Consider the following 14,495-nt stretch of genomic DNA (forward strand, 5'->3'; position numbering starts at 1 on the left):
CACACCTAATTTCCTGAAAAGATACATGGATTTTGCCATGATGTTACATTCAGTGAAATCACCAACCTAGAACTAAGGAGAAATTTCCTGACAGTGAAAGCAATTAACTGGTGGAAGGGCTTCCTTCCCGAAGTTGTGGATGCTCCATCACTGGAGGTTTTTAAGAAGAGATTGGACAGCCATTTGTCTGGAATGGTATAGGGCAGTGATGGCTAACTTTTTTGCCATTGCGTGCCAGGAAGGGGGGGAGGGGGAAGTCCATGTGCGTTTGTGCCCACACCCATAATTCTATGCACCCTGCCCTACAAATGTGCGCGAAACCCCCCTCCACCCTAGCTCCTGTCCCCAGTCTCCAGAGCCTCTTCAAGAGTCTCTGTAGGTTGGGGACAGCAAAAACGTCACTTCCTGTCCAACCGGGAGTTGGGAAATGGGCCGTTTCAGGCCTCTGGAGGGCCTCTGAGGGAATGGGGAAGGCTGTTTTCACCCTCCCCAGATGCATAGAGAGGATCTTGAGCCAGGTGAGAACGAAAAACGGACCTTCCCCGCCCCTCGAGGCCCTCTGGAGGCAGGAAACAGCTTGTTTCCTTACTTCTGGTGGGCCCATGAGGCCCAAAAATCAGCTGGCCGGCATGTGCATGTGCACCAGAGCTCAGCTTGTGTGCCCACCGATATGGCTACACATGCCACCTGTGGCACGCGTGCCATAGGTTCGCCATCACAGGTATATGGTCTCCTGCTTGTGCAGGGGATTAGATTAGAAGACCTCCAATGTCTTCCCATCCAACTCTGTTATTCTGTTAATGCATTTCATATGTGCTATTGTGACTACACAGGTTTTTGTCCCCAAAGTTCCTCTTCTCTATTTAGATTATTTGAAAGTAAAAACAGACAAACTCCAGACAATCTGGGCACTGTTGTCACTTGCACTATTAGCTCAACCTCAGTTTGAGAAGTCAAAAAACATCCCAGGAAAAGATTTTGGCAAACCATGTCTGAAAATGTAGCTCAGAAATCTGCATGGACCTCACCATTTAGGAACCAGGATTTGAGATTCCATCAAAGGGCCATTATGCATGTATTACATTTTTAAAGTGTGCATGTATGGGTGTGTATGAGATTGAATGTGTGAATGAAGAGAGCCTTGGTAGTACAGGGGTTTAAGGCACCCTGTTATTAAGCTTATTAAGACCAGCTGCCTGCAATTACTGCAGGGTTCGAATCTCGCCAAGGCTCAAGGTTGACTCAGCCTTCCATCCTTTCTAAGGTAGGTGAAATGAGGACCCAGTTTGTGGGGGCAATAAGGTGACTTTGTATAAATATACAAAAGGATGAAGGCTATTGCTGAGCACATTGTAAGCCACCCTGAGTCTTCGGAGAAGGGCGGCATATAAATCAAATTAAAAAAAAAAAGTTGGGGCAGAAAAGAAAGCATTTTAGAATTGAAGAGAAGCACTAGCTTTCCCACTTTCTCTTGAGTAAATGGTCTCGATCCCTGTTTGCTTGAGAGAGTGGATAGAGAAAACAGTGGGCCTGCTCAAAGCACTTTGGTATCAGTGGAACCAGAGGTGAGTCAAGAAGGAGCATCTGAAGATGCCCATGTCCACATCAGGGAAACAACAACTAGCTGTGGCGAGTTTGGAGAAATCCATGGATCATTGAAGAAAACAATACAGGGAATTTGGGAGAAAGACTGGAGGCACCCAGGAGCTGACTGCTGATGTCTTTGGAATTGCGGTTCTATCTTTCTGGAAAATTTATTCATTCAATTTATTAGATTTATGAGGCATGTCAAACTACTACTCTGCAATAGCATTGTAGTTTCCTGGCTACTGTAGCAATACCAGATGCTAATAATAATAATAATAATATGTTTATGTGCCACCCATGTCATCCAAAGGAGACTCTGATAGAGAGCTATCTTCTACGAAAGACTCAGAAAAGAAATCAGCCTTTTCTCTGAATTGGGACTGACCAATTAGAACCTCCTGTCCTTTTCTTTGATGGCCATGCTGAGACCATAATCATGACCTCCCAAGCTAATCAGCTTGAAAGATGAAAGCAAGTTGTCCATGTAGAGATCAGTTGGACAAGGGTGCTGAGTATTAAAGCTTGCTTTTGTTTCATCTGCTGAATGTGTTCCACTTCATGCTGTTTGTATACAGATGTGACTGTTGATCTAACTAACTAACTAACCTCACTCTGTCAAGGACCTAGGAGTACACATCTCAAACGATCTAAGCCCTAGAGCTCACTGTAACAGCATTGCCAAAAGGAATTAAGAGTTGTTAACCTATTAATAACTTCTTATTAACATCGAATTGTTAACTAGTGCATTCAAAACCTTTGCCTGACTAATTCTCGAATACAGCTCGTCTGCCTGGAATCCACACTGTATATTGGACATTAATACAAATGAGCGAGTCCAGAGGTATTTCACGAGAAGAGTCCTCCACTCCTCTGCTCATAACAGAATACCTTATGCCACCAGGCTTGAAATTTTGGGCTTGGACAACCTAGAACTACGCCGACTACGGTCTGACCTAAGCGTAGTAAACAAAATTGTCTGCTACAAAGTCCTACCTGTCAAAGACTACTTCAGCTTCAACCACAATAATACACAGGCAAACAATTTTAAGGTAAACCGCTCCAAACTCGATTGCAGAAAATACGACTTCAGCAACAGAGTGGTCAATGCCTGGAATGCACTACCTGACTCTGTGGTTACTTCCCTAAACCCCCAAACCTTTAACCTTAAACTGTCTACCGTGGACCTCACTCCATTCCTAAGAGGTCTGTACGGGGCATGCATAAGCGCAGCAGCGTGCCTACCATCCCTGTCCTACCATCCCCATTTATTTGTACTCATCTCCTGTGTTCATGTCTATACTTATACCAGTTTTCTCGTACATGTTTGACAAACTAAATAAAATAAAAAAAATAAAATAAAATAAAACCTCACTGCCTTCCTCTGTCCCAATTTTTCCTCAAAGGCAACGTAATATAACATCAATCAACATCCTGAGACTTACTGATGAACCTTTTTAGAAGGACTCAAACTGAAATTCTGCAGCTCAAGGTGTACATTATTTGTTGCAGAGAAGAGCCCACCGATGAGATGATCTCCTGGCCTGTAAAGATTGAGTGGGTCTCTTTCATCCCTTCCCAAAGTGAAGAAGCACTTGGTGCCGAGCATCCCACAGGCTGCCTGGGGCAACGAAAGTTCCATCAGAAGCAGAAGCAGTGGGTTCATTTCTGGGTTAGCCGAAGGAATCCTCTGCTTTGCATCTGATCTCAGAATCAGTAGAGCAGAAGCGTTTGGAGACGTTGAAAGCAGATTACTACAAGACTGACTTTACTAATACAATATGAAGTCCAGAGAGAACTTCCCCAATGATGGAAACTGGACCAATGCAGAAGCAGAGCTCCTGGTGTCCATGAAGCTCAGTCCAGCTTTCCAGGGTGACAAGACAACTTATACACTAACTTTCCTGATGCTGAATGTCTTGCTGCTGAGTCTGTTGACCTCCTTCAGACAATTTCCAGAGGGAAAAAGAATCCCTTGACATTTAGCAAGAAGGCAAGAAAGAAATCACTATCATTCTAATAATTAGCTGGGGAAGTAGGAGTTTTGCAAAGTCCTCCCTGCAAGGTGAACTGGGATCCAAGTGAAAAAGTCCCTATGTAACTCAATGTAGTGGATTCCCAGAAAGCATCCACAACCAAATTGTTCTGTGGGCATTTGGGACACCTATCATTCTGCTGGGTTGATTTCCAATTGTTTTTCTTTTATGCTATTATATATGACTGGTTTATTTTATAAAATTGTGCTTTTGACATGATGAATTTACTGTTTTCTTACTGAGGACTTTTGAACATTATGATGCTGATGTGGCCTTAGACTTACTGTGCATTCTTTATTATTCAGAACTTTATGTTTTAGGGTGGATACTTATTTTTTTTATTGTGAGCTGCTGTGCATCTGTCTGGAATTGAATGCATACAAATCAAATAGATGTCCAGATGTCCATCCATCCATCCATCCATCCATGTAACATGTCCCTTTTCTACCTGGAAGAGTCAAAGAAAAAAGTCAAAGAGTTTCTAAGAAATTTCTCCCTTGCTATATAACCTGAAACAGAGATGCTCAACATGAGACATCTCTGGTTCTTTCATACTGATCCAACAGGTAGAAAAGTCTATCTGTACCCCCTCTGCCAAAATAAAAATCTAATGAGTAGCATTTCACCCTGAGTCTTAAATACTTTGCTTCCATAAATATCTCCTGCAAATCATGAATTTTGATTGTCCCTAGAAATGGTTCGATCCAGGAAAGGAGATCCCGAGAAAACCTCATCCTTTCCTTTCCTTTCCTTTCCTTTCCTTTCCTTTCCTTTCCTTTCCTTTCCTTTCCTTTCCTTTCCTTTCCTTTCCTTTCCTTTCCTTTCCTTTCCTTTCCTTTCCTTTCCTTTCCTTTCCTTCCCTTCCCTTCCCTTCCCTTCCCTTCCCTTCCCTTCCCTTCCCTCCCCTCCTCTTTCCTCTCCTTCTCTTCTTTCCTGTAGGTATCTTTGTCCACTTTCATCCTCTCCATCAAAAGTTTCACTCCAACAGTGAATCTGATGGAAGAAAATAATAATAATAATAATAATAATAATAATAATAATAATAATAATAATAATAATAATAATAATAATAATAATAATAATAATAATAATAATAATAATAATAATTTTATTTCTATACCGCCCTTCTCCCGAAGGACTCAGGGTGGTGTACAGCCAATTTAAAAACACAGGACACAACAATGATTAAAAATTAAAATAATTAAATAGATTTGGCCGATTTTAAAACCCCCCAAATTTAAAATACCCCAATTTAAAATTATTATGTTGATAGCTCTGGCTGGCGGAACAACAGGGTCTTCAGTGCGCAGCGAAACACCTGGAGGGCGGAGATCTTACGTATTTCCGGGGGCAGTTAATTCCACAGGGCTGGGGCTCCCACAGAGAAGGCCCTCCCCCTGGGTGTCGCCAGCCGACATAACTTGGCTGATGGCACCCTGAGGAGACCCTCTCTGTGGGAACGGACTGGTCGGTGGGAGGCTATTGGTGGCAGAAGACGGTCTCGAAGGTACCCGAGTCCTATGCCATGGAGCGCTTTGAAGGTGGTAACCAACACCTTGAATCGCACCCGGAAGACCACTGGGAGCCAGTGCAGCTCGCGCAGGAGGGATGTCACGCGGGCACAACGAGTTGCGCCCATAACCACTCGCGCGGCCGCATTCTGGACCAGTTGGAGCCTCTGAGTGCTCTTCAAGGGGAGCCCCATGTAGAGAGCATTACAATAGTCCAGCCGGGAGGTGACAAGGGCATGAGTGACCGTGCGCAAGGCGTCCTGGTCCAGAAAGGGCTGCAACTGGCAGATCAGGCGAACCTGATAAAAGGCCCCCCTGGCCACAGCTGTCATATGCTCTTCTAAAGACAGCCGTGCATCCAGGAGGACACCCAGATTGCGAGCCCTCTCTGTGGGGGGCAAAAATTCATCCCCAATAGTCAGCGATGGCACCTGCTGACTATATCGGGACGCTGGCAGCCACAGCCACTCGATCTTGGACGGGTTGAGTCTGAGCCTGTTCCTCCCTATCCAGACCCGCACGGCCTCCAGGCAGCGAGACATCACATCAAGGGCATCGTTGGGGTGGTCTGGGGTGGAGATGTACAGCTGAGTATCATCAGCGTACAGATGACACTTCACCCCAAAACCACGGATGATCTCACCCAGCGGCTTCACATAAATGTTGAACAGAAGAGGCGAGAGGACCGACCCTTGTGGCACTCCCCATGCAAGACGCCTCGAGGTCAACCTCTGCCCCCCTGCCAACACGAACTGCGAACGGTCGGAGAGGAAGGAGGAGAACCACCGCAGAACGGTGCCCCCTATTCCTAACCCTCTCAACTGCTGCAGCATGATACCATGGTCGATGGTATCAAAAGCCGCTGAGAGATCTAATAGGACTAGGACAGAGGAGCAACCCCTGTCCCGAGCCCTCCAGAGATCATCCACCAATGCGACCAATGCTGTTTCTGTGCTGTGCCCCTGCCTGAAGCCCGACTGGTACGGGTCTAGATAGATAGCTTCATCCAGGTGCCTGGGCAGTTGTCGTGCCACCACACTCTCAACAACCTTCGCCACAAAACGAAGGTTGGAGACCGGACGGTAGTTAGCTAATTCAGCCGGGTTCAGGGAAGGCTTCTTGAGGAGGGGCCTCACCACCGCCTCTTTCAAGGCGGCGGGAAAGGCACCCTCACTCAGAGAAGCTGAAATCAGAAATCTGCTGTCAACTCACAAAGCATCTCTGACCTGCTCTTGAGTTGCCATTGGCAAGGGGGATGGGAAAATGAACTCTGTAGCTGTGGTGAGGCAGCATGTCAGTCAAAACAAAAGCACATTCCAGCCATATCTCTGTTAAGGCTGTCTCCATGGTTATCCACAGTGGCCAGAGAGGAGTGATCTCTACAACTCGCAAAATTGCTTCGATGAAGAATGTGACTGATGACACTGTCGCTGCGTTTTTTATTTACCAGCTGAGCTCATCATTTCTGGACTGTCAGACTTTCCATAGCTTGCCAACTTCTTATCAGTAAGCTACGTGTATCTGTGTCCACCCACATTCCTTCACACTCTTTCTTTTGTTCTCTTGCCACGAGTGTCGGCTGCTGAAAAAAAGCAGCTGGCACGAACTATATTTCAAAATGTAATAATTACTTTTCTTAGTTAGTGAGATGTTTTATTTTCTTTATAACAAATAAATGAGTTTTCTTAGAATACTTCTTCGGGTTTTATTTTCAGAATGTTGCAACTTGGAGAAGGCCACGGTCCACCCTCTAATTAATCAGGGTGATTGTCCCAGAACCAAAAATGGGATTAATCAATACCGTGACATCTGGGTAATTCTTCCCCCATGCTATCATTGATTCTTTAACTTGTTCTTCTTCCAGTTTAACCTCTAGCAAATAACCATAGAGCTTTTTAATTACATGATCATCAGAACCCATCAAAATCTTATCTAAATTAGTCAATACATTATAAAAGCCTTCTTGTTTAAGGCCTTCTCGATATCTAGAGAGTATTTGCATGTATGAAAACCAATCCATTTTATACCCTTGATCTTCCATGTCTTGCTTTGATTTAAGTTCACCCTTTTCATCCAATAATTCCTTATATCTTATAATTTGTTTCCCTTTAAACACCACTGGATATGAGAATGCTTCGATTGTAGATACCCAGACTGGTATCTTCAAGTAGTGATTTTTTTTAACCTTCTTTAACCTTTTTTAACCCTCTCCCAACTCAACCATAAGGCTTCACATATTTTATGTCTTCTAAAATACACTTGTATTTTAGTTCCTTTATACCATGCCATCCCAACAATGAAAAGTGAAAAAATGAAAAGCATTTATGGAATGGGGGAAGTCCAAGTCCTTTAATAGGGTACAGAAACAAATGATACAAAAATTTGGTACATGTGATACATCAGAAATAAACCAATGAAAGAACGAAAGACATTTATTACATTTGACAAGTGAACAATAGAAAACATTGATTAGAGATTACTTTCCACATGGGGTAAATGTATGGGTTACATCATGCTCTTTCCAAAATGGATTAGTATTTTACTTAAAACTTGCAAGTATATTCAATTACTTTCAGAATACATTGACTAAGATTCAGTTTTGAAAAGGCTGTTTTTTCCCCATGAAAAAAACAGAAGAAAAACATGCTTTCCTAAAATCTGAAAGGAGGTCAACACTGCCAGACTAAAATTCTAATAACATCCTCACTTTAAGGCTGATAATGTAGCCCAAAATGCTAAATAACACTACCAGACACAGAAACATAAAAACATGGAAATTAGGCTTAAGCAGGAGATCACTTCAAAAAGCAGCCTGATAGTGTTTTCTCCTGAAAATGGGTGAGAATTATATTGGGTGCAGTGGTAGATTCCTCCCGGTTCCGCCTGGTTCCGCCGAGCCAGTAGCGGTGACGATATGATGTCACCGAACCAGTTCTGCCCCCCTCCCCCGCATTATTCTTATCTTTTATTTGGCTCCACCCTCAATCTATTGCTGCCTCCTGGGTCCCAGCTAATAGCTAGGGGGAAAAAAAAACTGTTTAAACTCTTGCCGCGGGGCTTCAAAGGGCTGCCCTACAGCTGATCAGTGTTAAAAGAAAACAAATGAGTAGACCGGTGCCTGCAAAAATAAATGGGTAGACCAGTGCCTGCAAAAATACATGAGTAGATCAGTGCCTGCAAAAATAAATGGGTAGATTGGTACAGCTCTGCAAGCAGTTAAAAGCCTGGTAGACCAGTACTCTGCTAAACCCTAAATAACTGTCACATGACAATCAAGCCACGCCCACAAAATAAGACATGCCCACAGAACTGGTAGTAAAAAATTTTAGAACCCACCCCTGATTGGGTGAGAATTATATCCCCAGAACATCCATCAGCATCACTGTTTTACTTCACTTTTGAACATCAGTTGTTCCTTTGTATTCAGATCTGGCCTCAGCAAAATGATGTAACACTTAGGGATGAAGATGCAACCCAGCAGCCCAGCACTGGAAGCCAAGATGGAGAAGACCTGCACAGCAACCGTGAATTTCCCTTTGGTGCTGAGATAGGTAGGCACAAAGGAGATCCAGACACTGCAAAAGACCAGCATGCTGAAGGTGATCAGCTTGGCTTCGTTGAAGGACCCAGGAAGATTCCTGGCCAGGAAAGCCACTATGAAGCAAATGGCAGCCTGAAAACCCATGTAACCAAGGGCAACATAAAACATAGTGACAGAGCCTTCATTGCATTGCAGAACAATCTCTCTAGGCTGGGAATACATGTCAGAATCAGGGAATGAAGGAAAGACTCCTAACCAGGTGAAACAAATGACAACCTGGACACTGGAACAAGAAATGATGATGGTGTTGGTCAGACTCTTGCCCAGCCACTCTCTCACTCTGTTTCCTGGCTTTGTGGCCAGGAAGGCCAGTACCACCATGATTGTTTTGGCCAAGACGGAAGACACGGCAATGGAGAAGATGATGCTGAAAATTGTTTGTCGGAGAAGGCAGGTGGTTCTCCTTGGCTGACCAATGAAGAGAAAGGAAGTCAAGAAGCAAAGAAGAAGGGAGACCAGGAGAATATAGGAGAGGTCCCGGTTGTTGGCTTTGACAATTGGAGTTTCTTGGAATTTAATGAAGATTCCCAAGACTAAAACTGTGGTTAAGATCAGGAATAGGGCAAAGAAAGTAAGAATAATTCCCAAATACTCTTGATGGGACAAAAAAGTGACAATTTTGAAGATACATTGATCTCGATGCTTGTTCTGATACTGATTGTCTGGACATCTGGTGCAGTGGTCTGCATCTATAGAGGAAAAATGTAATTGTTGTGACCCCGACTCCCGAGCCTGTCCTAACAGAGGAAGAGGACTCAGAAGGTGATGGGGAGGAACTGATAAGGCCTCCCTCTCCAGCACCCTCCTCTCTGGCAATGCCTCAGGTTCCATCTGAAGGCCAAGAGGAACAGCCTGGGATATGCCAGGAGGAAAGCATATCGGAACAACAACAGATAGGGAGCGAGGATGATGAATCCTGGCTTGATCCCAGGCAGCGTCGGAGGGAGAAGCGTGCGCAGCAACGAAAGAGGCGTGGGAGGGCCAGAGATTGAGCTGAGTCACTGAGCCACACCCCACAAGGAATAAAAGGGGGTGTGATTGCTCTTCAGGCTTTGTGATGGTCAAAGTTAAAAACCTGAGAGTCACATCGCGTTACCTGGAATCTGGATTGGACCCTGGTCAATTCTTGCTTCGTGGATTACTTTTTGCTACTGAATTGGACTGAGGAGAAACTCTCTCTCTTGCTGACTGTGAGTGAAAACTGACTTGGCAGGCATTTTGCAGTTTACTGCCAAAACTCTTATCTGCAAGGGTTTCTAGTCGGATTGCTTAATAAAATCTTGGCAGGCGTGTCTGGTTGTGTGTTTGCCTGTGTGGGGAACAGGGACAGAACGTTAATATTTACCATTAATTTATAGGATGGGAGTTAGAGTTTGAAATTAGGAAGCCCACAACTGAATTTGTGTGTGTATTCATCTGCAGGGAATGGGAGGCAGAGAGAAAAAATTAGGAGTATGTGTATACCTGTGCTTCTTTGCATTAGTATGTGTCTCCAGTTGATAAAATGTAGCTAAATTAGGGGCAGAATTTGAGAGGAGACAATTCTAGGAAGCAAAAGGAGAAGGGACAACCATCTACATCAGGGGTGTCAAACTTAATTTCATTGAGGGTCGCATCAGGGCTATGGTTGACCTTGGGGGGGGTGTCAGGCGTGGCTGGCTGGGTGTGGCCAATTGGGTGGGTGTGGCCAGCTTGACACCACTCCCCAATCTGCTAGCATGTTTCCTCTTCACATTGGGTAGACCAGGCTGAAGCCACGCTGGCCCGATCTTTCCTCTTCGCACTGGGAAGCCATGCTAGCCTGAGATTTCTTCTTCTCATTGGGTAGACCAGGATGGCCCCATGGGCCGGATCCTGCCACATTGTAGGCCGGATGCAACCCATGGGCCTTGAGTTTTGACACCCCTGAGCTACATCATGTAGGAAGGTTTCTAATGGACTAGGACTAGCAAATTTGAAAAGGTTGGAATTTTCTGGTTTCCAAAATGGAGTTTGATTTGTCCCTTTACCCATTAATTGGAAGATAAAATTGAAATTCAGTGATAATATTGTTCAACTATTTTTGCTTTCATTTTGTCCCACCAAATCCAAATGGTTATGATTAAAAGGGGCAGATAAAGTTGTCTGGTTTGACCTTTCTCTCTAATCACCATAATGAGGAGAGGTTCCTCTCCGTTAGCAATGTATTCCCCCAAATAGCTGCTCCACAGGGAACACAGAACATGCCTGCCTACTCCTTGGATACTTTGGAGAAAATGGTTAGGCAGAAATGTGTCTATCCCGAGTCCACCCTGGAATGGAGGAGATGGCAAGATTACTGACTAGGTCCTGTGTGAGTTGGCTGTCAGGCCTGGAAGCCATCTTTTTCATTGCATCTTCAGGCCTGCCACATTTACTACTGTGGGAAACTGTAATGGGGGGATTGCATGGAGCATGGGTGATATATACAGGTAGTCATAATAACATTCCTTTCTCAGAAACTCAAGGACATCTTGCCCTGCACCTGGAGGGTTAGAACCGGGAGGCATTTCCAGTCAGCATGGTGTTTGGATTGGGCCATGTGATGGACTTGTGGGTGTTGGGCAGGGACTAGAACTTTCCTTTGGGTGAGGAAAACCTGGAAGCTTTCAGATTTGGGTTTTCCCAGATGTGCCAATATGACATCTTCAATAACATGTAACTTTGGGGAAAGTCAAGCCTCGGAGTTTTCTTTCATTGGGGGTGTTACTTGGAACCCTGACATTGGAGATTAATTTATCTCAATGGAGAGCTTCATACTGTAGAAGCAACATCATTCTGTTTGTCATGGTGAAACAACGGGCTGCTTCATGTCACTTCAACTGATCCTTCACAAAGTCACATATGCTTCTTGATAGCTGCTTGGCTTCTTCTACACTTAACTCTCATTCCAATGAATTTTCCCAGCTCATATTATTGTTATATCCTTGGTGAAATTAATTCTGATAGTTAAATTAATACTCCACCGCCCCCAATACTTAGAAGATATTAGAAATATCTTCTTAGAAAAGATCTGCAGGAACGTTTGCTCCTATCCCAAGAACTGTTTTGATTCCCATTCACCCACCTTCTTGGGTGGAAATGCTCCCTTCTGCACAAGGGACGCAGTTGTAGCAACAGATTGGTTTTCCTTCCTGGACCACCTTGAAATAGCCAGGTTGACAAGGCTCCACACACTGGGAGTGAGGCAAGGGCTGAAAGTGAACAGAATTTGCATTCAGAAGCATCTGCAAAACTGATTAGTTATGAAATGAATTATAGTGTTGGAATGGGATTGTCAGGTCCCATAGCTTATCTTGTCTCCAGAGAAGAGCAGCAGCGTTGCCTTGGAGACCAGCATTTATCACCTCCTCAGCCTGAATATCTCATAATATCTTTACACTTCGAGATTGGCTTGGTGATGTATTGGGCTTTGGGAGGGGCTCTGTCTGCACTTTACTGTTTTGAGTGGGAAACTTAATTCCTGCCTGGATCTCTTGCTATCACAATCTTCCAATAAAAGTTTCCTTTTGAAATGGCTTTTGTTTCATGAGTACTGCTTTCTTGAGAGGACTGGAGAGGCAGGACCTTACAGGGACCAACAAAAGAGGTATGTGCAAAATGGACTAGAAGTGGACCATTCTGTTTCTCCTCTGGGCCATGTTGTGGTGGCCATTCCAGAGAATTTTCTAGAAAGTTACTCTTGAAACTGGAAGCATGATAGTCAGACATGCTTCCATTTTGGAGGACTGTCTCTGGAAGGCTGTCAGAGAAACTTTAGGAAAAACAGATCATATGGAGGAGAAATTAGAATTCTGAAATTCTTCAATATTCTACCAAATAAGGTGAAATTCTTGAATGTATACATGTCCAAATGAACATGTGTAACTCAATTGATTTTAATTCTCCCCTCCTCTTAAATCCTGCTTCCATTTCCCTCCATCCCCACATTTTTTTCCCATAGACCAAAGTCTTCTATTGTATAAGTCATGAAGCATCTTTTCCTTTGCTGGTTATAAATGAAAGAATATAATTCTGAAGCATGAATTTGAAGGCAGTCAGATTTACATATTGTTTGGGATGGAGGGGAACACTTATTGAGATGATGGACAAAACTAAAGAGATGGAACACCTCTTCCTCTACCTGATTGAGCCACTGAGGGCTCGTGATGGCTTCCTTGTTGATGCTGAATTTGACTCCAATGGTTCCTCCTCTGTCTAGACTCCCAAATTTCACTCTGGTGGTCGACTTATTAGGAAACAACACCCAGCTCACAATGTCAAAGTCAGCCATCAAATCTCCATTTCTATCCAAATACATTCCTTCTATGGTTTTGTTGTAGATCTGAGGATTCTTCAGGAAATGGTGAAGCTACAGAATATAAGGAAAGAGGTTTTTACACAAATAGAATCATCTAAACAAGTTGATGTACAGAGATATAAGGAATTTGGCTTATTGAGCTGCAGCCTGTTTTCTTCTCAGGACAATCTGCATAGATTTGTCCTTCAGGTACCAATGGCGGATGTTTTCTTTCCAACATCTGGCATTCCCAACTAGCCCACATTTTCTTGTTTTCTTGTTTTATTTCTCCCGTTAGTTCTCTTGAAGATAAGCAGATGGCAGAAGGGCAGGAGAAGGGAAATCCATTACCTACAAATATATTTGCTTACATTATCTGTTGCTTATCCATGAATTTTCCCTTCCTCCCTGAGATGTCCTGCATAGTTATAGATACATCGTTTTGTCTACAGAGATTTATCTTAACATTATTTGGAGAGTTTCTCCTGTGCACATTGAATAACAAACACCGCAGTGAGCCTTGATTATTTATTTTGGGTCCTGTGTTTTGATTCCACAAGAGAGATAGATTAACAGAGTTAGAAGGGACCTTGTAGGTCATCTAGTCCAAACCCCTGCCCAAGCAGGAGACCCTACACCATTTCTGACAAATGGCAGTCCAATCTCTTCTTGAAGGCTTCCAATGATGAAGTTCCCACAACTTCTGAAGGCAAGCTATTCTATTGGTTGATTTTCACACTGTCAGAAAATGTCTCCTTATTGTAGAAGACACAGCATCAGTTTGTACAACTCAGTCCTGGAAATATAATAATTTAATAATTATAATAATAATTTAACAAAGTTGGAAGGGACCTTGGAGGTTGTCTAGTCCAACCTCCTGCTTAGGCAGGAAATCCTACACTACTTCAGACAAATGGTTATCTAATCTCTTCTTATAAATTTCCTGTGTTATGAATTGGCTTTAGGAAATTGGGAAGCAAATGTCAATATTTTTATTATTATTATTATTATTATTTATTAGATTTCTATACCGCCCTACTCCCGAAGGACTCAGGGCGGTGCACAGCCAAACAATAAAAACACATACAATACAAAATTTAAAAAATAGAATAAAATCAAATTAAATAATTTTGGCCCCGACAAATTTAAAACCCCAAACTTTTAAAACCAATTTAAAATTGAATATATAAATACTAAAAAATATTTAAAATTTTAAAAATCTTTTATAAAAGAGGGGGAAAATTAGGCCAGGCCGGCCTGGTGAAATAGTAAGGTCTTTAAGGCGCGGCGGAAGGTGCGCAGATCCGGGATCCTCCGTATCTCTGGGGGGAGCTCGTTCCAGATAGTAGGTGCCCCCACAGAGAAGGCTCTCCCCCTGGGGGCCGCCAGTCGGCATTGTTTGGCTGACGGCACCCGGAGGAGCCCCTCTCTATGGGAGCGTACCGGCCGGTGGGAGGCTATTGGTG

At 43.5% G+C, this 14,495-nt stretch overlaps 1 protein-coding gene across 1 annotated transcript in view; it reads right to left on the reverse strand.

Annotated features, from left to right (window-relative positions):
* Positions 1-8,489: 8,489 nt before the first annotated feature.
* LOC148115890 (vomeronasal type-2 receptor 26-like) overlaps positions 8,490-14,495 on the reverse strand; it is a 29,318-nt gene continuing 23,312 nt past the window's right edge. The window contains exons 7-9 of the mRNA XM_087885268.1: positions 12,874-13,101; positions 11,818-11,944; positions 8,490-9,421 (exon numbers count right to left, since the gene is read on the reverse strand). Coding sequence (XP_087741394.1) covers positions 8,511-9,421; positions 11,818-11,944; positions 12,874-13,101 — 1,266 coding nt within the window. The 3' untranslated portion in view covers positions 8,490-8,510. The remainder of the gene's footprint in view (positions 9,422-11,817; positions 11,945-12,873; positions 13,102-14,495) is intronic.

Source organism: Pantherophis guttatus, chromosome 2 (genome assembly GCF_059756535.1).
Source record: "Pantherophis guttatus breed Tessera chromosome 2, ASM5975653v1, whole genome shotgun sequence".
Lineage (NCBI taxonomy): Eukaryota > Metazoa > Chordata > Lepidosauria > Squamata > Colubridae > Pantherophis > Pantherophis guttatus.